This window comes from Syngnathus acus, chromosome 10 (assembly GCF_901709675.1).
Source record: "Syngnathus acus chromosome 10, fSynAcu1.2, whole genome shotgun sequence".
NCBI lineage: Eukaryota > Metazoa > Chordata > Actinopteri > Syngnathiformes > Syngnathidae > Syngnathus > Syngnathus acus.
The window spans coordinates 14952118-14979333 of record NC_051095.1 but is presented as its reverse complement, the minus strand read 5'-3'; the positions used below and the strand labels follow the sequence as shown (position 1 = coordinate 14979333).

General features: G+C 41.5%; 4 protein-coding genes and 1 long non-coding RNA gene across 7 annotated transcripts; 3 read left to right on the top strand and 2 right to left on the bottom strand.

Moving 5' to 3' along the window:
* The first annotated feature begins 716 nt into the window (after positions 1-716).
* Positions 717-5066, top strand: tcof1 (treacle ribosome biogenesis factor 1). Its single transcript, XM_037261208.1, has 7 exons — positions 717-972; positions 1719-1783; positions 1868-1923; positions 2223-2269; positions 2339-2507; positions 2833-4350; positions 4454-5066. The coding sequence occupies exons 1-7, from the start codon at positions 865-867 to the stop codon at positions 4504-4506; spliced, it is 2016 nt and encodes a 671-aa protein (XP_037117103.1). The 5' UTR covers positions 717-864; the 3' UTR covers positions 4507-5066.
* A 928-nt stretch (positions 5067-5994) lies between these two features.
* On the top strand, positions 5995-12699 carry tmco6 (transmembrane and coiled-coil domains 6). The gene is made up of 20 exons (XM_037261210.1): positions 5995-6208; positions 6646-6752; positions 6823-6935; positions 7013-7196; positions 7266-7370; positions 7461-7552; positions 8054-8170; positions 8275-8389; positions 8581-8761; positions 9138-9229; positions 9343-9510; positions 9592-9726; positions 9810-9900; positions 10141-10781; positions 10961-11100; positions 11169-11279; positions 11499-11555; positions 11780-11932; positions 12021-12134; positions 12444-12699. Exons 1-13 carry the CDS (start codon positions 6118-6120, stop codon positions 9831-9833), a joined length of 1524 nt encoding a protein of 507 aa, XP_037117105.1. The 5' UTR covers positions 5995-6117; the 3' UTR covers positions 9834-9900; positions 10141-10781; positions 10961-11100; positions 11169-11279; positions 11499-11555; positions 11780-11932; positions 12021-12134; positions 12444-12699.
* On the bottom strand, positions 11713-12115 carry LOC119128639. Its single transcript, XR_005099055.1, has 2 exons — positions 12025-12115; positions 11713-11936 (listed from the first exon to the last, which is right to left on the bottom strand). It is a non-coding gene; the product is annotated as an uncharacterized LOC119128639 (long non-coding RNA).
* Positions 12700-13638: 939 nt separating the features above from the next.
* aldob (aldolase b, fructose-bisphosphate) lies at positions 13639-17500 on the bottom strand. Its single transcript, XM_037261212.1, has 9 exons — positions 17352-17500; positions 16213-16325; positions 15923-16134; positions 15215-15269; positions 14975-15135; positions 14654-14737; positions 14386-14560; positions 14040-14239; positions 13639-13889 (listed from the first exon to the last, which is right to left on the bottom strand). Exons 2-9 carry the CDS (start codon positions 16322-16324, stop codon positions 13794-13796), a joined length of 1095 nt encoding a protein of 364 aa, XP_037117107.1. The 5' UTR covers position 16325; positions 17352-17500; the 3' UTR covers positions 13639-13793.
* Positions 17501-19071: 1571 nt separating this feature from the next.
* Positions 19072-27048, top strand: rnf20 (ring finger protein 20, E3 ubiquitin protein ligase). Of its 3 annotated transcripts, none has more exons than XM_037262071.1 (22): positions 19072-19163; positions 19495-19681; positions 19818-19886; positions 20286-20384; positions 20489-20636; positions 20894-21079; positions 21192-21307; positions 21384-21530; positions 21618-21692; positions 21783-21902; positions 22012-22191; positions 22256-22391; positions 22513-22634; positions 22738-22897; positions 23122-23413; positions 23520-23637; positions 23755-23904; positions 23976-24188; positions 24311-24436; positions 24679-24819; positions 25947-26051; positions 26254-27048. In XM_037262071.1, exons 2-22 carry the CDS (start codon positions 19505-19507, stop codon positions 26428-26430), a joined length of 3057 nt encoding a protein of 1018 aa, XP_037117966.1. In that variant the 5' UTR covers positions 19072-19163; positions 19495-19504; the 3' UTR covers positions 26431-27048. The 3 variants fall into 3 exon arrangements, with proteins under 3 accessions (XP_037117966.1, XP_037117967.1, XP_037117968.1); XM_037262072.1 differs by having other exon boundaries at positions 19492-19681; XM_037262073.1 differs by lacking the exons at positions 24679-24819; positions 25947-26051; positions 26254-27048 and having other exon boundaries at positions 23976-24229; positions 24311-24426.
* The last annotated feature ends 168 nt before the right edge of the window (positions 27049-27216 follow it).

Genomic DNA, 27216 nt, shown 5'->3' with positions numbered 1-27216 from the left:
AGTGATTAATTTTAATGATTTCACTTCCCATGTATGTTTTTTTTAATCAAATACAAGCAATAGATTATTTTGTACGACGATAAACAACACAGCACAATTTGTGACCGGGCAGTGCAAAATAAGTCACAGTGAACTAACTATCCATCCTGCCATTTACTGACCCCGCTCCTTACAAGGGTCACGGGCATGTTGAAGCCTATCCCAGCAGTCTTTGAGGCGGGGTACACGCTGAACAGTTCGCCAGCCTACCATGCATGGTTTTGGGATGTGGGAGGAAACTGTACTACCCAGAAAAAAAACGCACAGGGAGAACGTGCAAAATCCGCACAGGAAGGTCGGAGCCAGAATCAAACCCTGTGAGGCAGAAGTGCTAACCAGTGTGACTCCGTACTGCCCGTCACCGTCTTCCATATTTCAGGAATGAGGTTCTGGTAAAATAAAAAGAGAATGAGCTTCCCTTTCCACTGATATATCAACTCATTACATCATTATTACTCATTACATTATTACCACAGACATGACACTTGTATGGGCTGAAATATGTGCCACCAGAAACTGAATCGAAATATTTTCTATTTATATTTTGACTTGAAGCTGTAATTCCTGCCCTAAATTCATCAACAACGCATTGGTTTGGTTTCTCCTGTGTGTTACTTATCTGACCAGTGGAGGGCAACAGCGCACTTGATATGCAGAGTCAGGCGAAAAGAAGAAACTGCAACTGCTTCCTGGGTTCAAAGTTGAATCTGGATACACGTGATGGTTGGAGTTAGCCGCGACTTCTAACTTGTTGTTGCTGTCCAAGTTGAATGACTATGCCATAAAAAGCACTTTTGCATACGTGTTTACCGTTGCGAGTTGAACATGTCTGCGAACGCGTTCCAGCACGAGTTGATCGTGCTCATTTTTCGGCATTTGAAAGACAATGGCTTCCGCTCGGCTGCGGAGGAGCTCCTGAGACACAGCCCACAGGTACATACCAACACTCAAATAAAATGCATGGCAAAAGAAAGTTGTTTGTCTGTCTCTCTGTGTGGAAAATGTTCAGTGGTCACGTGGGTTGGGCTAGCGACCGCTTTTAATGTTTGCAGTGCATCGTTACTAAAATTTTAAGGGGTCTTCACGTGGCTTGAGTATTCTTCAGACGACTTTATTGTTACGTACAGTAAGTATGCATTATAGCTAATGCCATACTGTTATTCCCTACATTTAGAAAAGAGACAACTGTACGTTCTCCTGCTTATGTTATCTTTTCACTCGGTGGAGGTCTTCAATGTGATCTTGGGGTCTTAAAATAATGGGGGGCGCGGAAGAACGACACAGTGTTGGAAGTATAATCAGTCCAGTCCGCTCATCCTCACGAGGAAGTACAAACAAAATAAATATTCAAAGTACAGATACAAGAGTAGGTGTGAGTGCGGATGGTTGTCCCTGCGTGCCTTGCGATTGGCTGGCAACCAGTTCAGGTGTCCCCCGCCTACTGCATGATGACTGCTGGGACAGGCTCCAGCACGCCGGCGACCCCTGTGGGGACAAGCAATACGGAAAATGGATGGATAATGTCCCGAAAAGTGACATCCTGGTTTATATATTGATGTGCAGAGTTTTGTGGATATTCATGGAGGTCACTACTTTGTCTTTAAAAGCAAAAAGAAGCTCCTTTGTACTTGAACATTTTCAAAAATAGGAATCAAAAAGCATCTGTGACTTTATTACAGGAATTGGTGGTAGGTCCTGCAAGTATATCTTCATCATTAGGGGAAATCTACGATTTCTGGTTAAAGTGAGTATATGGTGAAAACCAAGCACAATTTTCATTTTGTTTGCAAATGCTTTTGTGAATATTAAGTGTTTCAATTACTTTCAGGCACTCAAAGAACAAGTACTCCAATTCTAAAAAGGGAGGATCAACCCAAATCAAAGGTATGATTAAGCGACATTTACATTAAACAGGGATGTAAGTCAAAGTATTTTTTTGCATTGATGCTCGCACCCTCAAGGACCGGACTTGGTGACCCCTGCTATATAGTATTAGTGTTGCATGGTATACTGGTACCAGTACCATACTTCAATTTTTCAGCGTCAAAAACTGCTCAGTACCATTTATTTTTAGCACCGGTAATCTTCAAAAAAAAAAAAAAAGCATAATGATTTATAGATGCTAATTGATTTATGCATTGTTGTATTATTAAATTCTTTATGCTTTTTTCCCAAAAACCCAGCTGCCCCCAAGAAGGACATACCTGCAAAGAAAGTACTAAAACGGAAGGTGAGTTTTGAAAAAGGCCAGCATCTTGACAAACTGACATACTTTAGTGATGCGGATTTATATTTACAGTTGGCTATACCAAAAAAAGAGGAAAAAGATGTGAAATCGTCTGAAACAGTCACACCAGCAAAGATGTTGAAGAAGGACCAAAATGCTGTGGCTTCTGGTGCTGGTGATTCTGACTCCGACAGCAGTTTGGATGTTGACAAATGGAAAAATATGCTGTTACAAATGACAGGTACGTGCGCTATGTATGAGTGTGCTTACCGGTACTGTGTGCCGTATAAGAGACATTTTTGGATGTGTAATGAGACCCGTTCATTCTTTTAGGTTTCTGCCAATCAAATACAGTCAAAAATGCTCAAGGTTACACTGTGATGCCCATTTAACCGTGAAAGAATTATGCTTACTGACCATATGCACAGTGGTTACACTTGCACATCAAGAGTAACAAATTTTATTATTATTTCCCAAAATAGAAAACTTAACTCAAAAAAACAATTGAATGAGAAATTGCACCACTACAAGATGCCTCTAAAAAGATATACTTTCCATGTCCACAGAGCTCGACGTAGCCAAGATGAATACCCTCAATGCTTTGGACTCAACGACACCCAAACCTGTAAAAAGAGCAGCCAGACAAACTCGGGCCAAGCCTAAAACTGACCTGCTTTTGAAACAGACAGCAGAAATAAAGAGTAACATCTTGGGGAAAGCGGTGGCAGTGGAACACGCCAAGTCAAGTCCCTCTAAAAAGACTTCTTCGGGAACTGAGACTGCATTGCCTGACGTAGCCAAGATGGATACCCTCAATGCTTTGGACTCAACGACACCCAAACCTGTAAAAAGAGGAGCCAGACAAACTCGGGCCAAGCCTAAAACTGACCTGCTTTTGAAACAGACAGCAGAAATAAAGAGTAACATCTTGGGGAAAGCGGTGACAGTGGAAGACGCCAAATCAAGTCCCTCTAAAAAGACTTCTTCGGGAACTGAGACTGCATTGCCTGACTTAGCCAAGATGGATACCCTCAATGCTTTGGACTCAACTACACCCAAACCTGTAAAAAGGAGAGCCAGACAAACTCAGGCCAAGCCTAAAACTGACCTGCTTTTGAAACAGACAGCAGAAATAAAGAGTAACATCTTGGGGAAAGCAGTGACAGTGGAAGACGCCAAGTCAAGTCCCTCTAAAAAGACTTCTTCGGGAACTGAGACTGCATCGAAGCCACCCTTAGTCACCTTGAATGGCACACATCTGCTACCATCAGATGATGGTCGAACGGCAACATCATCTTCCAAACGGAGAGAAAAGAAGGAAAAGGCTGAGGCGCCAACGCTCCAACGTAAAAAGGAAAAAAAGCAAAGTTCTGAAAATGATGTCGGAGCGAACACAAAAGAAAACGTCAGCGAGGAACAAGAAACTGAAACGGCCGAATATGTCGAAAAACCTGTGGAGAATATAACAAACTGCAGTACCAAATTCCAAGATGAGCGGGCTGCAATGGACACAAGCGGGAATGCTGAACAAGTGAATAAAAAAGAAAAGAAAGCCAAGAAAAAGAAGGAAGCTGCTGACAATCAAACTATTTCTGAGACCCATGGAAAAGACAAGAAATCCAAGAAGAAAAAGGAAACGAAAGATTGCGATCAAGAGAGTCTCTCTGAGCCTGTTAATACTGTTGACAGTGTGAAAGGTGGCGAGGAAATGTCTCAGCAGGAAAATGCAGACAAGATAGACGACAACAAGGAAGCAAGGAGGATCCCGGAGACTCCAAGTTGCATGTTCACTCCCAGTACAGATGTGGGAGGGAAGAAAGCAAAGGACAAAAAGAGAGCTAGTCATCCTGCAGAGGGAACTCCTCAGCAGGTTAGTAGCGAAACAAAAGGGAAGAGGAAGAAAGACAAAGCTAATATTGATGAGGAGCAAATAGTTGAAGATAAAAACACCAGCGTTCTTGTCGAAGAGGGAGCCGAGCCAAATACAGACGTTAAAAAGAAAAGGAAAATCAAACTTGGCTCAGTTGACACAGTACCTCTATTCCCTCTGGAGACACCAAGTCCTGCATCAACAAAAAAGAAAAGTAAGTCCAACGTAATAAACTTACAATTGCTAAGTGCGGTGTGAAGAAGCCTTTACAAGAAAGCAAGCTCGGTATTTCATGTTTTGTCGCTTTCTTTCTGCAGGGAAAAGCAAGGTGGATTCAGTTGAATTGCCAGCAACGCCCACCAGTGCATGAACACAGTTTTGACTAGCACTAGGGGGCATCATAATGCCATCAATGCTCCATCCAGCCATCTCATCTTGAGTCAAGTCATTGGATTGGGAAAATATTTTATTGTTTTTCTTTGTACCATTTTCAGCAAAAGAAAATTCTTTGCTTCATTTCTGACAAACTGGAGGATGAGTTTTTTATTATTGTAAAAAAAGAACAATATTCAGTTTTTGTTTTTTAATATCATTTGAGCCATTTTTATAAGATCATCTAGTGCGTGTGCTATAGCTCTCATTTTTGTTTGTTACAAATTCCTGAAAGAGATGTCCTGTTGCTCTTCAAACTCAAGTCAAGGGTCCGATGCAAGGATTTTAAGGCATGGAACATTCTTAAAAGAGTCAAAACATGTTTGACCATCCTATACAGCAATCACGACAACAGATGAGAACATTTTATTTTTACATTGTTAAAGTTTATTTTAATAAGCATATTAACACTGCATAACCTACTTAGGTGTTGTTTTGTTTCACAACATGTTATACAATGTGCTTTTATATCAAATTAAATTGATTTTTATTACTTCTGACTAAAAATTGGGTGGTGAGTTTGGCTGTGTTCGAAATCCCTGACAGAACTTAAATGTACGTATGATCAGCAGCTCTGACAAGCAGTATGCACAACAAATTAACTGGTTTTGGAAATCAAAGGTAAAGAGAAACTGTTCTAAATGATATTTACTTTGTATGCGGAATTGGTTACAGAGTGCTTGCAATTTTTCAGAATTTAGTAAGAAACATGAAGTCGACGCACGTAATTTGCTTTCACCAGACTTTGTGTTTGACACCAGCACTCTTGACTCTAGTTGCTTAACACTGCCCTATCCCAATTAAAGGAGCAACATAATGCAACAACTAATTGATTGGCCAATTAATTGATACGTATTTTTGATAAGCAATTAATCGTTCATTTAAAATTCTCCAAATCCTAGAAATTTCACCTTTTCAATCGTAAATACCCAATTTCGATTGTCTTCCGTAAAAGCAAACAGATTCTCTCTGTGTTGAATCAAAATAAAATATTTGCTTTTACTTTGGAAAACCATGATAATTTTTGCCAATTTTGCAACCTGTTACGAACCAAATCAACTGATCGTGTTTGTGCACTTACTGCATTTTAGTTAATCTGCTGTTTTAATAAAAGGGTGGAATTTTAAACATTCTTTAAAATCTGTTCATTGACAAAATAATTATTTAAAGAATTGTCTGCTGCAGCCCTACACATCTTGAATAGTCATGAAGATATGATGGTCTTTTAAAAATCAATCCATCCAACAATGCATTGTGCTGTTTCATGAGTTGTGGCATGAACATATCACAACACGGGTTGACATTAAGTGCTTTCACTGCATTGTATTCATTTTGTCAAATGCATTTAACGCAATAACAGCGGCAACGAGGATAATCATCTCCCTTTTACCAGTAGGTGGGGATGTTGTACCAAACAGCTGCCAGACGCCAATAAATTCCGGCAGAAGAAGAACTCGCGTCGCATATTGTTTTGGGCTCCAATCTGAATTCTATGGCTATGGCAACCTGCGCTGTTAGTTGAAGTTTACGCTTTTTCAAAATCAGGATAATGTGGAGGTTAAGTAGAGTCGGCCATAAAGCTGGCCGAGCAGGCTACAGCCTAGAGGAGTTCCGAGTAAAGAGACAAGAGCACGAAAAAAGTAAGAACCTTGTTTCTTTGCCACCATTGAACGAATCAAAGTAATGGAAAATCGTGTATACTTATTATTAAACTCCATTTTTTCGTCAATGTCAGTAGACTCCGTTGCCGATTTTGTTCTCATTTAATTGTTTGTTTTTGCAACTGCGTCTAGACATGGTCAGCATAAGCCTTGTCATGTCATCAATATTATTTAATAACAATTCCCAGGAAACACCATTTTGTAAATAAATGAATGCCCTATTTTGAACAAGACCATCAAACATGATATAATATGTCATTGTGGACGTACTCTGCTGTGATCAAGAAGCGTACTGTACTTGGAGGCAGTGGCGGGTTTTACCTCGTTTATTAGACGAAAGTTAAAATACTCGTATGTCAATAATAATATTTGTTTACCATTTATTCATTCATATATGTGTTTATTTGGTTCTTTAGCCCTCCGTCAGGCCCGCCGAGACCGACAATTGGTAAGCAAGAGACTCCTGGTAAATGAAGATGAGGACCAGCAAGTACACATCATGCACACTTGTTCAGATAAGAATGTAAGTGGCAGCTATATGTTCAGATCAATAAAAGTGAAATGTAAATTTAAAAAAACAAGTTTGTGTCCAGGATGTTATCAGTCTGTTCCACAAACTTCAACACAGTGGTCCTGAGAGGGAGGCTCACCTTAAAACCTTGAGTAAATCTCTCCGTGACCTCTCAGCTCAGCTTCTCTTCATCAAGTAAACCCCCCTTCCCTTTTTCTGTCTATAGCCTTCACTGGAAAATGTTGGCCATCATCCATGTGCTTTCTGTCTAGGCAAGAGAACAGTATCCACATGCTGGTGGGCCTCCTCACTGGCCCCAACACTCAGTGTCGCCTGCAGTCTGTCCGCTGTCTCCACGAGCTGTCTCACTCACCTCACCCCAGCGTGGGCCCAGCCTGTCTGCCTGCCACGCCCTACCTCCTCACTTATTTGTCTGGACAAAGCATCAAGTTCACCGTGAGTAACCTCTCTCCCCACATCCAATTTCACAAGAATTCCTTTTCCTGTTTTTGTGTATTCACACAGGAGTTATGTCTCTACACGCTTGGGAACTTGTGTCCGGACAGTGATGTTGTCAGAGAGAAACTTCTGGCTCAGGGAATTATACCAGCACTTGCCAGCTGTATAGAGGTACAAGATTCACTCTGTCGGAGGTACAGTAAATGAAACACATTGAAAGGGTGCCTGCCCTCAATAGTACATTATAATACATGTGTCCAGAAGCAGAAGCATAACACGGCAGTGGTGGAAGCTATCGGCTACACCCTTTCACAGCTTCTACAAACCAAAGATGCATCTGAGAAAATAATCCCGTAAGTACCTCAACTACCACGTACATGCATGGCGTTACAAGTGGGAAAACTAATTAATGGAAAACAGGAAAGGTCTCCAAAATAAATACATTAGGAACAGAATGTGTATGTATATATGATACAGAAAGAAGAAAATAATATTCATATTATTAATATTCCCAATAATCATAACAAACTAAATAGAATTCAAAAACACGAGCAGAGAGGAAAATAAATAGATGGTTAAAGAAAATAATAATTTGTATCAGTATATGACAAACATATTCGTGATGATGATGATGATGATGATGGTAGTAATGACAGTAATGATAATATCAAGCAAGTTACCTGCTGTTAATAAAATACTGTGTACCTTTGCTTCATTTAATATTGTGTATTGTTTACTTATATTGTAATTGACAGCTTTTTTTTTACAGTCAGTTTTTTTTTACTTTTTTTTTTTTAACTTTTATGCATGATCCTTTGGAGGTTCCACTATCGTTGTTTTCTTACATTTTACAGGTTGGTTCTGGCCTCTAGTTTACCTTCACACCTTTTAGCATGCCTGACACCCGACCAGAATTTTTCTCTGGGCCCTGCTATTGAGTGTGCATGGTGTCTGCACTACCTCACGTCCAGGTGAGTGCTGTCGATTTATTATGTATGTCAGTCAACACTTATATAATCACATTTAACTTTGTAAGTGTTAGTAAAGATTTGTTCTGTTGCGATCTTCTCCGAAGCGGGGAGGATAACCATGCTTTGTTGGCTTGCGGGGCGCTGTTGCGGTGCAGTACATTGTTAGCGTCATTGGGTGGCGCTGTTGCTCAAGGAAACAAAGAAGAGGGCGTTGAACTGGTGCGTTAATTTTGAATAATTCCAACTATTTGGAACACATTGTCATTAGAAAAATCTCTCAACACAACAACAAATAGCTCATTTTTCTTTTGCCTTTTACAGTACATGATTTTTTTATTTCCAGGCATAATGTACTAAAGTTAATAGTACATGTTTAATTAGAACTTTTCCCCTTTTGTCCACCTCATCAGCTCGTCTGTCCTCTACTGAGGTCCGTAGGGAACCTCCTGTCCTACTGCACGCCAGATGTGGCAGAGGCTTGTTTGAGTGACGTTGAGCTTGCGGGTTCTCTCTGTGCTCTGCTTCAGGCTTACGTCCAGACTCGGCCCTCTTTGGCCAGAGAGAGTGCCTGGGTCCTCAATAATCTCACAGGTGCTTTGTCATTCTACATATACGTATTTCACTACATTCTATTTAAACACAAAGTAAAACAACTCGAGACCCGCAGTGCATCACTGGGCTTTTATGAAAAGTAGTCAATCCTGTGACCGGTGCTGTAGTTATTACATTGGCTGCTAAATGCTATCTTTGTTGACAGTTCAACAACTGTAAACAAGTCAATATATACACTCACCTTATATGCCAACTCTCTTCAGTTTCTCCAAGCCTGCTATTAGAAGCTGGTTGTGTAATGCAGAGTCATCATGGCCACATTGAGTTACTGCTATGCTTGGCTACTCAAGAGCAGTGTCATAGTATAATTCCTATCTGTTTTGTTTGTTTGTTTGTTTCCTCTAATTTGATTCAGCTCAATCCAGTCTGTTTTGTTCGGACTTGATGACGCTCAACTTGGGGCCGATTCTGATTCAACTTCTATTCTCTCAAGGCATTACCACAATGGTCTGTACAAAAACAGTTAAAGTTAAATAAAAAAATAACTTTGCAATATATATATATATATATATATGCTATATTAATGATGTTGGGCTCCATCTCTGTCATCTCACATTCAGATCCTGAGAGTTTTGGCAAACGTGGCCCACAAGAAGAAGGAGTTCTGCCTCCAGTTAGCTGATCACGGATTGCTGTCTTCCCTCTCTGCCACACTTAAAATGGCAGAACGAGAGACTGTGACCCTGAGTCTCGACATCCTTTTCATGCTATTAACTAGTGGTTCTCAAGTAAGTCAAACACTTGATCGTGACCCACTTGCATCACACTGTCTTCATCTCCTATCAGGGCTGACTTATATTCTTCCTCAGGTGGTTGAGGACTTTGAGAGGCAAGGTGGCAATTCACTTCTAGAAACTTTTCAATATTGCAGTGAAGGTGATGTGAGGCGGAAGGCAGCATATCTCCTGGAGCGCCATCTACTGTCTTCCTCTGCACAGTGCATGGTAAATATTCACTCGCCAACATTGTTTATCAAATGAAATCCGTCGAACCAGGAATTTATAGGTACAGCTGTGTTGCATTGCAGGGCAGCTGCATCCCTTCGTCTTGACAGCAAGTCGGATTGGGAATGCAACATTAAGTACAAAACCAGCAAAGACCCATTTAAGAAAGGAAAAGTATGCATCACATTTTATAAAACGCACTCGCATAACTTTTAAATGCATAACACCAACGGCCCTTGTGAGGATAAAGCGGTTCGGATAATGAATGAATGCATTTATGATTGCTTCTTTGTGTTATGATCATAAATATAATGCAACATATATTTGGACTAAAAGTCACAAATAAAAAAATCATCATGAAGAAAAACAATTGTGCAGAATTCAGATTTTCTTGCAACATGTATCTGACTGCAGGGTGAATGAATGAGGAGGTAACCTGTGGAAAGCCAGGCAGGCACAGGGAGAACATTCAAACTCCACACAGGAAGGCTGGAGCCGGAATCAAACCCCGCATCTCTGAACTGTGAGGCGGGCGTGCCAACCAGTGCACCACTCTGCCACCCTGGCTAACCTATGTTGTTGTTTTTTAAAGGTGTAATTTATAGTCTCCAAAATGCTCAATTAAAAAAAAAAAAAAGAGATAGTATGCATTTGTTATTATATCATCTGTACCTGTAAAAAAATTTATTAAAGCAAATTCATCAATGGTGATGAACAAGCTTTGTTTTTAAAATGTATTTTGCTGCTTTAAAATAAATCTGTTGCTGAGTACAACCTCTACAAAAATAATTTCAGTTATTGACCTCATCAATCCATAAGAAATGGTGCTATTTTCTATACTGAACATTGAAAACAAGTTAGATATCGACACTGATGCACTTACTAACTTGCGGCAAAAACAAACTAACATCCGTACAGCATTTGACACACTTTCCATGTGAATACACATACTGCGACATCCCAAGTGCTTAGCTCCTCCTCTTGGCAGTGTCACATTTCTTTCACTTCCCTCCCCACCCACAGCATAACTTCTCCTTGTGAAAAACTAAAGCGAGGTGGGTTTCTGCATGTGTCTTTCATATTGTTCAACTGTTGTTTTTTTTACATCAGAGGCCTGATTTGCTTTGCTGGTGTCAGTCCCTTCAAAAGAGTGGTGAATTACAAGCGTTGCTGCTAATTCTTTGGGGGCAGAATGCAAATGGGGATTGGCTAACATTGTTTTCCTCTTGTCAAGCCATGGATTGCAGCGTGCCAACAAACAATGCCACAGAGATCACAAGTGGCCAGGGGGAGAATCGGCGGCATGAAGCCAAGGTGCTGATGGCCAGCAAACCTCTGCATCGCTTTGTCCAAAGAGAGCCTCAAAGTCTTGGGGTAAAGATTCATCCTTTCTGTTTTCCATTCTTGTATGCAGTGAGACAGGATGCTTTTCTTTTCACCAGATTGTCATCGTGATCTGTGGATGTGCTGAAGTCATCATGGGATTCATCTTGATCAGTGAAACTGTGGACAATTCCACCAACATTTTAATTCCTTTCTGGCAGGGAGCTCTGGTAAACAATATTTCGCCCCATCTCATTATCCTCCACAGGTAAAATTGTGTTTGGGTGCCTGTCCAAAAGACCCACAAAACAAATGAAATGTCACCCAGCAATCTGATGAAGAGCAGCTTTCTACCACTACAGTTACAACACATTTTGCTCCAACTGAGGCTTTGAGTTAGATGATAAGGTTATCCACATGGTAATATTTTGTTTTTGTATTCCCTGCAGTTCCTTGTCTGTGGAAGCTTGTCTATCTACACTGGAGCATGTCCGTCAAAAAGGATGGTAGGTTAATTGGGTCATTCCGGAATTGGAAGACGATAGCAACCAACATTTTTTATTTAGAATGGCTATCTATTTGTTGTTAATGTTCTCATGGAAAACATGCAATTAATTATTTCATTACCTTCACTATTCTCTTTATCATTTCGGAGTATCAAAGTGTGATTGAGGTTTTATTGTGGTGACAGTTTGAGCCTGGAGTCAATAAACAATTTCATGTCTTTCAGGTGACAGTTTGTTTGGCCATGTATATAGTTGCAATCCTGGGAATTATTCTCTCTGTGGGATTCAGAGTAGTCTATATTTCCCAATTTCACTATCACACTTACCGTGCACTGCCAACAGAGGAGCAAGAGCAAGAGTGGCAATACAGCAGAATGGTAACTGACATTTTACACAAACAGACAAGCACATGATTTTCCTCATTGCTCAAATAAAACCAAATAATTATTTTCTTTCTTTCTTTAGATACAACTGTATGGTATTGAAGGCATTTTGTGCACATGCTCTCTCTGCGTATCAGTGCTGCTCATCTTCTTGTCGGTCGTTGCACGCTTGGCTTTGAAATCCACAAACACGAAGGTAACCAACAGATGCCAACATTACAGTTCATTGCATTTGAAGCAGAAAGCCCATCTTATCCCTGTATTTCTTCAAGAAGGAAAAAAATATCCAGAAGTTGCTTACAGAAAAATAAGATAGTGATTGAAAAGAAAGTAAGGTGAGAAACATTCATGATGCAAATTAGTAGCCAAAATCGATAAGCATGTCACTGGAAACTCTGAAAGGCAGATTTCTTTGGTCACAATGATTGCTAAAGGATCATATTTGTTATTCATGTATTACTCATCACATTTACATGACTTAAACCATCCTTTCTATTCTCAACAGGTCCTTTTCCAGAAAATTCCAACACCACGGAGTGATACAACAGCCCAATAATGAGAATGGATTTGGTCATTTTTGTGTCAATGCTCCACACGTGCACACAAAGTTCCATAACTATATCAGTTCAAGCTAATGTAACTTAAAACCACCAGTTATTAGAAATTACATTATTGTGTTTCTTTAAGCGATCCAATTTTAATGTCACCTAGCTTGCATACCAACACGACAGTATTACCATGTTTGTCCATCAAAAAAAAAACTGTAGCTATCTGCATACATAAAACATTTAATTAGCATCTCTGGTGAGTGTGTGTGTGTGTGTGTGTGTGTGTGTGTGTGTGTGTGTGTGTGTGTGTGTGTGTGTGTGTGTGTGTGTGTGTGTATTGGTTTTATTAATTTCTTTGTCAGCTTAGATAAATATTGAGCCTAAACTGCTCAGTAAGCGTGATGAATGTATGCTTGCACAGTTGCCAACTATTATACCATATTGCATTTTTGTATTGCACTGATAAGGACTGTTTGATTATGGAAAACATATAATAATCACAGTTATTTTGTATTTTGACAATTTTGTAATCGAGGCGTGTAATAATTGTAATTGAATTTATATTAAATGCACAGCTCTAGCACTAGCAGTGCGTTTAATTGCAACGTGATAGTGGTGCTGTTAAGTGGTTTAGGTCAGGCCAGACCCAATTGAAGCCCTAGGCACAACATAGTGTAAAAATGTCCTAACCAACAGAGCTTTTGATTTTCAAATGTATCAAGTCACTTAATCTGTATGGTGAATGTGATCCTGCTTTATTTACCACCATTTTGATTTTCTCAAATATTTTGCAATGGTGGCCGTGCAGCACTTTGATTCCATTTTTTGTTGTCTTGCAATATATATTGATAAAGTTGAATGCCGCTCATTTTGCACTTTAGCTTTCACCACTATATACACCAAGCAAATTAGTTGTAAGCTAATAGAACAAACACATTTTTGCAAACATATTGTAAATTAAATTTTAAAACTACAATATTTAACAATACAAATCTGAACCACATCTTTGTTCAGGCAGAATTTTTTGATTAAGCACAAATCAGTAGATTTTGATGTTATTTAACTGGAACCGTATTATAAAATCTATTGCCCTCATGAGTGCAAAAAAACAACTAAACTGATGATTCGTCAATGAAAAAAAAATGAACAGACTCATTTTGGTCCCTTAATTTATTCCTTTCGGAAGGCAAACAGTAGCTCAACGTTATAAGGCAATCCCCATTTGAGATAACATCCATCCATCCATCAGAGGCGTTTCAGGTCCTCCATATTTGGTCCAAGTGTGTCGACACTTGAGGTCAGAGCATTTAATAGACATAGTTGGTCGTGTGCAGAGACTGCATGGAAGCCTGCTCGGACGACCCTGTGGCCTTGTACTCTCCTTTAGCAGCTAGGCCATTGATCTGAGGAAAGAGTTAATCATCAGCCATGTTACCTGCTCCACATTACGGAACAAACAGCGTCTGACAAATCATTTACCAGTCACAATAAAGTTGGGTAATACGAGATAAGAGCGGATGAATACTCCCGCGTGTTTATTTGCTGAGGCTTACCATGGCCCTTTTGCAGAAAACTTCCTGCGCAGCGGCTTTGTTGGCAGCTTTGCCCTGCCAGGCTGCAAGAGTGGACGCCTGCAGCGCACGGCCATATGAGAAGGTGAGCTTCCAGGGGCGATTGAGCGCCACCTGGTTGATGGCGTTCAGGTTGAGCGAGGCCTCTTCCTCACTCTGGCCACCAGACAGGAAACAGATGCCTGTAAAGTCACAGAAGGTGACATTGCCAAATGATGCAGTGATTCCAACTTGTGTGCTGTTGTAAATGATCCAATTTGACCCAATTGCTCAACCTTCTATACCAGTGACAGGAAGAACAATTAAATGCTTGAAGAAAAACGCTCACCCGGCACAGCAGCTGGCACGGTGCGCCGAAGAGCTGTCACGGTAGCCATGGCGACCTCCTGAGGGGTGAACTTCTGGGTACAGGAGTGTCCAGCTGTGACCATGTTGGGCTTCAGCAGTGTTCCCTCCAGGTATACGTGATGATCAGACAGAGCCTTGTAGACAGCAGCCAGAACCTGAAGAGAAGAGACACATGCATTTATATTCTATCATCTATAATTAAGAAATATTTATTCATTTGAAAAGTATCCGACAGATGGCCTACCCACCTTTTCAGTGACATACTGGCATCTTAGCAGGTCATGGTCTCCATCTGGAAGGATCTCTGGCTCCACAATAGGCACCAGTCCATTCTGATAAGATATTGTTTTTTTTTAATTACCCACTCAAAGGAAGACAAACATCACATACACTATTGGTCCAAGACATTCTGGATACCCTCCTTACTTTCCCTGAGAATAACATACTAGGCAGACACAAGAATATTTGAGACTGCTGATCCACATTAACGTTGTTCCAATTCTACTGTGTGCCATTCTATAAGTTACAAATTGAGATTCATTTCTATGGTGTGTGTGTGTGGTGCCAACCTGTTGGCAGATGCTGGCATATCTGGCCAGTACGTTGGCATTCTCTGCAATGCCAAGAGCTGTGGGGCAGCTGTCTGAGATCTTGAGCACACACCTCCACTTGGCAAAGTCGCAGCCGTCTTTCTTGTACTGGGCACAGCGCTCCGAGAGGCCGTCAAGACCTGTGGACCAACGGCAAAATGAGCAACGTCAACTGCAGAAGACATTTTGTGATGAAGAAGCAATTGGGATCATTTTTACCTTGTGTGGTTGTCTCTCCATCTGTTCCATTCAGAAAAGCTGTACCTTTGTCCACCTGAAGGAGGAAGATGCCATTAACTTTCAAAATGAGCCAATCTGATGGAGGGAAAACTGTGTTCCGCAGCCACAAAGAGTTTATATCTGTCCTTCAAGGAATAAAGTAAATTACTATGATAGGCCTATTGAAAATTTGTTGTGGGATCTATACTCAGCTATCTAATATTAGGCAATTGAAAGTGTCAGACATGACTGACGTAACTATGTTAAATTAGTTTCATTGTCTCATGGAGCAATTGTGCTTAAGCTCTTGTTGTGCCTGTTAGTGACTAAAGATAGAAAGAGTAGGCAGTACCAAATTAAATGATTTGTCAATCAAGTATTCTGCCAATTAAAATGATTTTGTAGATTTAATTTAATGCGGCCAGTATTATTTTTGTCCAGTTGGAGTCGTGATCCTCATGAGAGTTGGTTAGGTGTATAAAGGCGGGGCCTGGCCCGGTGAGTGACATTGGCATCAGCGAATGAGACTAGCTGATGAGTGGCTCGTGAGGTGTGGCCACTGGCAGCTCAGATTGCGCTTATCATGTGTTGTTTGGTACATAAAGGGTAAAGTTAAAGATCTGTTCAAGTCAAGTCACCACCCCGGTGACAAATCATTTGCACCCCTACATGCACAGAGATTTGTGAGCTCTTTGCCCGCTCGCTCACCTTGATGCCAACAACAATGCCCCTTTCTTTGATGACTTGGGGGAAGGGCTTTCCTTTGTCTGACTTCTGGTAGAGCGTCTCGTGGAACAGGATCACCCCTCCGATGGCTTGAGGGACGGGGTCAGGAGATGTAAAGAGGAGGTCACGGAAGCAGCGACGGTTTTCCTCATTGTTCTCCACGTTGATCTTCTGGAGACGCTTTCCCATGGTGCCTTAAAGGCGAGAAGTAAATCAAAGACTCGTTTGCAGCTGTCTTTTTAAAAATTCCTCTTGCCCTCAAGTGAACTTACCGGTTGACTCATCTGCCGCCAGGATTCCCTTTCCCGGGGCCACTATCCTCTGAGCAATTTCCGAGAGCTCCTTCTTCTGCTCCGGAGAGAGGGTTGGAAATTGCTGAGCCATCCTGGAGGACGACAAACAGGTTATTTAAGCCAAGGCTCTGCAGAAAGTATGAGGAAGATGTTCTCCTTCTCTGGATCACTGACTGCCTCTCTGACGTCACCTCTGTAAATGTTTGGCCGAGTTCAACCTCCAGTTTTCTCCTACCTCATGCGCAACCAGTGGGTAGGAAGTAACTAAGTATAAAATGCCTCAATACCAAGTTTTGAGGTACTTTGCTTGAGTATTTCTTTTTCTGAAGCTTTGTTAATTTTACTCCCCATAGTTGAAAACAGTTATCCATACTTTCTATTCCTTCGTCAAAATAACCTCGTTATGACCGACGTAAATTTGACAAAAGAAGAAGGGTAAAGTCAATCTAGGTTGAAATCTTGATTGACTGAGATCTGGGCGTCTTATAAAGTGAAAAAACAGGGCCAGTAGTGACATGCTGGGAAGCAATTTATTTCCCAACCATGGCCTTATTCAAGTAAACAAGTCTGATGTTATAGTCTCAAAAAATGATTTGTGGAGAATTCCTTCGTCTTGTGCCAGCCTAAAAGTTATCATATAGGTATTGCATGACTGATCGTTCAAAAAAAAAGTAACTTTTGTGCTGAAGTACATTTCAGAGCCTGCATACATACATACTTTAAATGAGTTAAATCAGTACTACTGCAGTACTTTTGCAACCCCTGTGTTGCAACCCGAGTTCAAAGTACGTGCATTTAAAAACGTAGAAAGAGTTGTATTAGGAAAGACGTGCACCCACTTCAAATCAAAGTTGTATTGACTGCACTGAATTTGCAGGAGTTTTCTTTGTACGCAATCACGAGATTGATATGAATGCTGACGCGTCAGTACTCGCTCAAATGTTACGAAATCTCAACAGGACTCAGCCTGCAAAAGCACACAACCCGTCGAACAGGTTTTGGAAACGAAACCGTTCTTTGACGGGTTCGTTCGATTGGCTTTCATAAAAAGACGACCGCTCCTCTCTTTCCATCCCACTTGAGAAGAGTCCACAAATAGTAAAAAGTGGAAAACTTACTTGACTGATATAGCGTTGAGTCACACTGAATGCGGAGACCACGAGAAGAGCACGAAAAAGTGTATTTAAGTGAGAGGAGGAGGCGCTCCTGATGTGATGTGGCAGGGCGTGCGGCACCCCGGAAACGCAATTGGCTCGAAGCGGATAGACATGGGCGGAGTTAGACGGCATCAATAGTGCTCCTTTGTGGACTTAGGGGCAGTCCAAGCGAGTTAAAGCAATCAAATGGAACAAGAACATCAGCAAGCAATAAATTGACACTTGATTATTATCTAATGCAATGTCGCAATACAGGGTTCTGACATTGTGTTTTGGATTCATTGTGATTGTGGATAAGGTCAGCAACTGTCAGCGATGCTTACAAAAAAAATCTTTAAAACTCAACTGACTGAGACAGCAGAAAAAAGTTGACATGAATATGTCTACATTATGCATGCAAACACAGGCACAACACGTTTACGGGCAATATGTGTTTATGCACCAGATCATCATGATTCAGGTCACGACACATATTTAACTACTATAATAACAACTAGTGGTGAGTCATCATGGCCTGAGGCTGAACACTATCTGAAGCACTTACCTACATTCCACATCTAATTCTAGTGCAGTATCTAATTAGGAGGATCGATAACATACAGTATCAATCATATAAGGCGTCCTAACAAAAACTGATCCGGAATGTTTCACCCTAAAAGTCTATGGATGCAATAAAGGCACGCTTGGATTAGTTTTGTGGAGAAGAACTTCACATCCAATCATCAACAACGATCTAACATTGAAAACGTTACTATGAATGAATGGACAGAAATTCCCACAGACACACTGAAGCTAATTTCTTATCGTCTTATTTGTCATGGTGAAATGATTAGGTGTTGCAATATTATTTTTGTGTGAGAAAGTGCATATAATACATCATTATATAATTTCTTGTTCAGTTTTGAAGTGAAAGCAAGAGTTTGTATTCTAGTTGTGAAAGTTGTTTTGAGATGAAAGCTTTGCAGCTGCCATGCGTCGCTGCCCACTAAACAAGTCCTGCACAAGCTGTTAACATCCAGTTTTTACACAACATGGACTCTGCACTGGGTGCACTATACTCTTCAGTATTGCTCAATGTTCAAAGGTTTATGATGAGTCTCTTTTATATAAGGACTGGGGGAGAGAAAGGCAAAAGGGCAGTTCATTGTTGTACTCAACAGACAAAGAAATGACCTCTCCCCCTCAAAAAAATATTGTATCTTTAACCTGATGGAATTTTGCCTCCATAAAGGTTCTCTGGTTAAAGAAAAAGTAATCCGATTAAATTTGAGGTGATTTTACAATAATGTGAAAATATGAATTTATTTTAATATCATATACGAATATTGCATTTAACATCCATTATATGTATTTATTAATAACAATTGATAATTAAAGTTATTTATAACGTTTCAGTGTGTGAGTTAATTTCTGTTTGGGGCCCCAACAGACCCCAGAATCGCTTGACTGCCACCATACCGCACATATTTATTACAGTATGTACACTTGATGCAACATTTTTAAATGGTCGTGTGCCGTAAGTTTTTTGTAAATACACGGCAACCCGGTGTTATTTTTATTCCGGTGACTTGAGGAAGAAACAATGAGAAGTGGCCATTCTGAACGTGTCAAGGCATGTTAAATTGACCCCCCGTGGCACTAGATGGCGCACTACACGTCCCGTTGTATAATGATAGTTCGCTACAGCTTCCGTTTCCGGGAGTAAAGAAGCCGCAGCATCAACATTTGCTCGTGAGATTTCACATTTTTATTAAAATCCTGCGTCAAAAAGTGGTAAGACTTTTCCTCCGACTCAGGTCGGGTTGAACACAAGCACATGAAGCTGTAAATTTTGTGTTTGAAATAGATTGTTACTTTTCAGTCGGCACCTTCGCGCTCCCATTAGCATGTAGCTAACATTAGCGCTAGAACAGCTTGATGCTAATGCGACTTTTAGATAGAGATAACTTTTTAGGGATGTTCGGTCTACTGTCTTTTGTTATGTTTTGTTCAATTTAACACGACGACTCCCACAGCCACCTTTGTTGCTAACTAGGAGTTGAAATGCCATACACACAGAGCAGAAGAAACTATCTCACTATTACCACTGCGTGTCTTGTAACAGGTGTCTTAGGATGTCGGGGCAGAAGCGTCCTGCAGATCCCAGCGGCCCCTCCTCAACCTCCGGTCTGCATCCGGAAAAGCGGAGAGAGCGGGATGGAGAAGATGGAGGTCCCGGTCTAAGTGCTGCAGCTGCTAGTGGGAGCACAGCGGTGGAGACGGTCATCAAACTGGGAGGGGTTTCTAACTCGGTCAGCTTGATTATTCTCTTCCATCGTTACACTTAATTTAAAGGACAATATATTTGTGTGTGTGTGTGTGTGGGGGGGGGTCCGTGTGTGTTCGTTCGCTTGTTCATTGGTAATGTTCCACAACTTGTTCTTTCAGGAAGAACAAGATATCAAAGCTCTCCAGGCTAAGAACCGGAAACTGGGAGAATCTTTGGATCAAAGACAGGTGCATTTTGCTTTTTTAACAAACCAGAATCTGTTGTTGAGTTCTGAAACCCTCCCTTTCCACTACTAGGTAGTGTACTATATAGCAAGCTCACCATTTTGTGGTGCTGTTTGGATGTGTTACTAATGACTATAGGTTATCCTCATTGCCCTCAATGAATCCTACAATGCATTTTGAAATGTGAACGACTGATGCTCTTTGGCAAATCATTTTATCCCTTGGTGCATCAATGTTTATTGCGCCACCCAAGTGAGTCAGCTGACATACTACATTTCCTCTCGGTAAAAATCATTTTGTAGTGATTAGAAAATAGCGTATGTGTAGAATTCTGTAGTTGATTCCAAACATCGCATGTGTTTTTTAACTGTAAACTTTGATTTTTGGCTTGCTGGTTTGCAGGGCATTGAAGATGAATTGCGAGAGCGAATCGAGAGACTAGAGACGCGCCAGGCCACTGATGATGCAAGCCTGCTTATCCTCAATAGATACTGGAATCAGGTGAACACTTGGGGGTTTATGCTCAGCAACAAGAAACAAGATCCAGCAGAGCACCTTAAAAGATGTCAACAGAATTTCAATGTCTTATCATTCTTTGCTTTCAGTTTGATGAAAATATTAAGCTGTTCATCAGACTATATGACCAATCGCAAAGCGAACCAGAGAAGTCTCCAACGGGAGAAGGAAGGAACCTGAAGCCGGAAACCCCTGAACCGGATGGAGATTCCAATCAGGAGAGGTCCAAGGACAGAGGTAATGAGAAAGAAAATGTAGTGAAGGTGATTTTACACAACACGGTGTGTTCAACTAAAAGTCTCTGGAGACTGATGCCCTAGGCAAGTGAAGCTGCAGACATTTGGAAATATAAATAATTTTATTTGTGTACGTCCGTGCAAATTAATGCAATTTAAAAGTATGCCATTTCAGCTTATTTGTGTTGAAGTAGAATTTTGTCATATGTAATATAGTTTATGACATTTTGGTGAATGTGCTCCACTGTTGTCACACAGGCCACCAGGGCGAGACATCCAACTCCTTCCTGGCCACCCTGGCGAGCAGCACCAGTGAGGAAATGGAAGCCGAGCTTCAGGAGAGGGTGCAGTCCAGCCATATGCAGGCTACTCGTGTTGTGGAGGTCTACAAGTGTCTGAAGAGCACAGTAGACCAACTGAAAGCAGACATGGATTCTGGAATTGGTCAGTAAAAGAAATCAACAGTCACTAATGAATAATGAAGCGGAGTAGAATAGGGGCCACATGATTTAGTGACTTGCTCAAATAATCATTGTCGATGGCTGTTATTTCTCAGCGGGGAGTTTATGCCACGTAGCTTCCAAATTGAACACGCTGCTGACTGGTCAAAATGAACGTCTTCAACAACTGTCTGAGGACCTCAAGCAGAAATACAATCAGATGACCAGTGAGGTACGCATTATATGACGCATGCTGTGTACTAATGATATTGCACAGCCCTTATGCCCTCTCTTCCTCTTCTGTCAAGTTCCGATCTCTTGGTCGTGCAGCAAACAAGGCAGACCAACGTGTCAGTGAGCTGCAGGTTTTGAGTGAAGAGCTTCAGTGGGATATGGAGAAGATCCGTCGACGTGAAAATCGGCTAAATGCACACATGAGTGAGATACTAGAGAGGGTATGGTGTATTTTATTTTAGGCAAATACGTACTGTATGTATGCATGTCTGTTTGGTTTTAAAAAACAAAAACAAATCTCACCCTAGGTGAACAGCAAAGGTTATAAAGTGTGTGGGGAGGCTAGTAGTGTATGTGGAACCATCACCATCAACAAGAGAAAGGTAGGAATTTTGTAAGTGAAGAACATATATTTTATTTAGTGCAGTAATGCTTCACCTTTTTTCCTGTTTGGTGATGTTGCTCTCCTGCAGTTTGAGGAAATAAACAGTGAACTGGAAGAAAACCAGGAGCTGGCAGATAATCGTCTCATTGAGCTCCAGAAGCTCCAGCAGGATCTGCAGAATGTGCTGCAGGAGAATAACAACATGAAGGTGTGTTTCATGTGCCGTTACATTATTTGGTGGATATTTTTACTAATAGAAAGCTTTTTCACATCGATTTTGAGAATTTGCTCTCTGAATGTGTACTCTTCCCACTCAGGCTGAGCTGCTGAGTCGAGCAGAGGGCATGGTGAAGGATACCTCTGAGTATCGCTGTCTGCAGTCACAATTTTCTGTGCTGTACAACGAGTCACTGATCCTCAAGGCTCAGTTAGACGAGACGCGTGGCCGACTCAACACAACGAGGACGGCACGCCTTCGACAGCTGGAGCACATGGAGGTAAGCTCGTGTGGGCATCCGTCCAAAGTGAGCGCTGCCTCACTGACGCCTTTATTGTTTGCAGAATGACGAGGTGACTTTGCAAAGAAAGGTTCGCACCGAAGTCTTTCAGCTGGAAGATACCCTCGCTCAAGTCAGGAAGGAGTACGAGATGCTACGTATTGAATTTGAACAAACTCTCGCTGCCAACGAGCAAGCCGGTAAGGAGTCGAAGCTTACAGAACATGACGCGGAACCCCGAACTGCTTTTGCTTGTCGGTGTTCACAGAGGCCGGCAGGGATGTCAAGTGCCCTTTGCTTGTTTCTCACCGCTCGCCACAGGCCCAATCAACAGAGAGATGCGGCATCTGATCAGCACCCTGCAAACTCATAACCAGCAAATGAAGGGCGAGGTTGTGAAATTCAAGCTGAGAATGAGAGAGACACAAGCTGAACTCAACCAGGTTTGATGCCAAAAAAAGAACAATTTCCTAAAAATTGAATGACTTGTGAAACATATTAGTGCAGGATGATGCCGAAATTATGTATTTGATGTTGTCTTTGAAGATTCGCATTTCAAAGGGGAGCAGCATCTTGCAAACTCAGTCGAGCACGGAGATTGACTTGAAGGAGGAGACGACGTCCCCTATGACAGCGAGTGTCTCTGGGGAGGCCTTGGTCAAGTCCGAACCTCCTGACAATGACTCTTCTATGCCAAACAGCGCTGGTAAGTGTCAATGAGCCAATGGTGAGCAAAGTAGAATCTCTCAGGTCAAACACAGCTGAGTCGAGACCTTCAACTTATTCACACACCCACAAAATGTCTCACATGACAAAACTCATGAAGGTAGTTTGCATGACTCACTTTTCACTAACATTTTGCTCAATTTACCAACGGTACGACTTTGTTGTGTTCACAATGTCAATTGTGTGATTTTTCTGCTTCACTAGGCATCTCGGTGAAAACAGAGCCAGGAGTTGAATCCGAGGTAACAGTCAAGGAGGAGGAGAAGGAGGAGAAGAAAGAGGAAAAGAAAGACAAAGACATCATAAAGAAAGAGGAGAAAGACCGCGAGAGGGAAAAGGAAAGAGAGAGGCCAACTCGCAGTGGGATAAAGGAAGAGAGGGAGAAACTGGGAAGTGGCAACCAAGCCGAGGAATCTTCTGGAGAACGTCTTTCTTCAGCTGGAGGGCCCAAGAGGAAAGAGATGGAGCAGTTTAAGATTGTCAGAGTAGAGCTAAAGTGAGACCTTGTCTGGGATTTTATTTCCCACCGCCCCCAAACAAAATGAAGTCATGTGTTTTATATTTCATAGTTGTGGTAATATTATTACCTGTCGACTGTACAGGAAAGCTCAGGAGTCCCAGAGGGAGATGAAGCTACTCTTAGACATGTATCGATCTGCACCAAAGGAGCAGAGAGACAAAGTCCAACTGATGGCAGCGGAGAAGAAGGCCAAGTCAGAGGTGGTCAACCCTTGCGCAACACGGTCACACCGTTGTCATGATGGAGAATGCAACTTATGGCTGATTGTTCAGGCAATGGTGTGGAGGGCTTATGTGGAACTTTGTCACTGATTCCAGTCAGATGAACTCCGTCAGAGACTGAGGGAGCTGGAGGAGCGGGAGAGGAGGGAGGGTAAAAAAATGGCTGATGAAGAGGCCCTAAGAAAGATTCGCTCTGTCGAGGAGCAGATTGACATCCTCAACAAAAAGCTGTCAATGGCAAAACAGGTGCGAGCATGTCTGTCATTATGATTATTATTTTGAATAGACTATTAACACCCTCGCTGCTCCGTCTGCAGGAGGAAGATGCGTTGCTGAGCGAGATGGATGTGACGGGACAAGCCTTCGAGGACATGCAGGAACAGAACATTCGCCTGATGCAGCAGCTCCGGGAAAAGGATGACGCCAACTTCAAGCTGATGAGCGAGCGCATCAAGTCCAACCAGATCCACAAGCTACTGAAAGAGGAGAAGGAGGAGCTGTCAGATCAGTTGCTCACTTTAAAAACACAGGTGAATTTCCACTGTGGCCTTGGAAGAATACAAGCCCAAATGTATGCCGACACGTAAGACATTTTGTTTGCTCGCTGCTCAAGGTTATGTCTTTAAACAGATTTTTTTGGTACAATTGTTAGGTGGATGCACAGCTGCAGGTGGTGAGGAAGCTTGAAGAGAAGGAGCGCCTCCTGCAGGGCACCATCAGCACTGCAGAGAGAGAGTTGACACTGAGGGCACAAGCGCTGGACATGAACAAACGCAAGGTAGCAAGCACTTCATTTGCAGCGGAGGCTCTGAGCCATTGTGTTGGAGTAGTAATTAACACATTAATTCCAACAATCGGTCGAATTGTTTAAACTTTTAAAAATAGAACTGTGAACTAATGTGAATAATATTAGCGTTGCCTTTATTGTGCACTAATCCTTCACGCACAAGCCATTGCTTAACAATTAAGACGTTAAAATAAGTCCTTGAAAGTTCAGTAGGTGAAACTGTCATCCTCCAGGCCCAAGAGTCAACCTTGTTGTCAGAGGAGGTTCGAATTCAACTGGAGCAGGTCCAGCAGAGACTCGTCGTGGTGCGAGAGGAGGTTGTGGAAAATAGCATCTCCAGAGAGAAGGAGTCTTTTAACTCCCGGCGAGCACAGGTGGCGCACACATACACACGAGGCCTCTGTTCCATAGCGTCACACTTTAAAAGGCAAGAAGCACAACCCTCTCTTCCACACTGGCCTTCCAAGCTGCCATTTTCCTTGATGACGGTCTTGCGTAAGGACATGATGGGAGGGCTTGAACAAAAAAACCAACAACCTGGGAATAGTCCAGATTGTGACATCTGGCAGCTGTTAGCATAGTAACAAGATTAGCTGCTGGCCACAGCCTGTTTGAAATCAGTTGACACTGATGTCACCACGCATCTAATCATCTTAAGTGCCACACGTTCCCCCCCCAAAAAGCTGCTACAGTAGGTACTGTGAAAGAGACAAGCAAATACATCCTGACTCTACTTTCACGCGCTATGATGCGTCTCATCGTGTGTGAAAGCATCCAGTTACTTACAAGCGGAAAAGTCGAATTGTACCAGCACATACAGGTGATCCTCCGTCTACGATGGTCAAACGAAACGTTTCAAGGTAAAGGACAGGCTTACTTGGCACAATGCAAGTTTTTTATGCCTTGATGGTTCAGCAAGCAAGCCTTTAAAATATTTTGATCACATTTTTTTTTTCTCAACAGTAAAACTAATTGAAACAAGTCTTTATTTGTTATTGACTGTGAAATACATATAAAGAAAAGTGTTTCCTCTTGGGGAAATGTCTTTTTTTCTTTTTCTAAAAAAAAAAACCTCCTTAATACAGTAACATTAAATGCTCACCTATTTAACTAAACAAAATGAGCCAGCAAATTTCGCACTTTGGGTTCTTAACTGAAGGTTATTTCTCTTCCTGACAAATGCAAGCTATAAGTCATTTCTGTTCAAATAAGATACTGATTGATTACTTTGAAATGATATTCAATGTTATGATAGTTTGTTCTATATTGACAGTTAAATTTCTTATTGTCTGTACTTTTATGGGGAATGGGTGTCAATTACTCATGTTTTCTTCACTTGAGTCAGCCAGCCTTGCTTCTATCTAATCCGCAGATTGTTTGATCGCATCACACCAGCACAACGCCTCTTGTCCTCAGATTTGGACAAAATCAATCTTGATCCTGGAGTAAGCCAAACAAGCAGCAAGTAATGCTTGCCTTTACTTTGTGATTGTTGTTTCAGGAGGACATCTCTAAACTGAGGAGAAAAATTGAGAAGGCCAAGAAACCGGCAGAGAAAATTAGCAATGGAGATGAAATCTTAAATGAAGAGATTAGTGAGTATAAGGTGGGTTGGTGTCATGAATGTTTTTTTTCCAAATAAATTATTTGGTCGATTTTTTGGGGGCAGGGTATTTTCTCGTTCATTCTACTGCTCTCACTCAGTACACAATAGTTATATCGCTTGCTGTCCTAGATATTCCTATCCACTCATTAAGTCCATTCATTTAAGGAGACTGCTTTCTCTCTCTGGCTCACGCTCCCCCTAGGCTCGGCTCACATGTCCCTGTTGCAATTCGCGGGTGAAAGACGCCGTCCTGACAAAGTGCTTCCACGTCTTCTGCTTCGAGTGCGTCAAGACACGGTACGACACACGCCAGAGGAAATGCCCCAAGTGCAACGCCGCCTTCGGAGCCAACGACTTCCATCGCATTTACATTGGCTAGGCCTGCGAGCCCACTAGTGCAGATGGTGCCCGGAGCAAGGCTGGCCATGGCCTCTCCTCTCTTCTCATCTTTTGTGGTCAGGCTCTCAGTGGATAAGTGGTTCCAAAGTATGTGAGCAGCCACAAATTGGACTTAAGGCTTTAATGTTGAGCGTTGTTTCATTCCATTTTTACTGACTGAATTTGTTTATGAAAATGGTGCGCACACAAACACAAAGATGATCAACATTCCGCCCATTCCTCACATTGAAGTCAATAATTGTAATATTTGTGCGTGTACATTGTTCCTTTTTTATTTGAAAACTGCTGAAACTGTTCTGTACTGAAATTTTCTCAAGTGACTAAGTGTTGCCGCTGCTTATTAAATTGAAATTTGAGCCTTTCTCTCTGCCTTTTAAGGAAACTGTTATAACCACTGTTGTGGTTAAGATTACAAGCACTTGTGTCATTAGAGTTAGCAACTTTTACTTGCCCTATCGATTATTTTTCCCAAAAGCATCTTGCAATAAATGTAGTTACTTTTGAAATGTGTGTGGTAACATTTAGCAATTTTAGAAATGTGTCAATGCTTAGATGTGGGCATTATCTGTTCAATTGAAATCTTGCTCTGCAAAGAAACTCAAATTGAAAATGTTTGTTTCAATGATGTAAACATTGTTTTCTTAAGCCCAGCTTTAGCAGTGAAGCAACTTGAAATGTAACGCCAATGCTAAAATGCACCCTTCTTTGTAAATCAAGTTTTTAGTCTTAAAATGATTTTATTCTATTGACATATTTTAATTATATT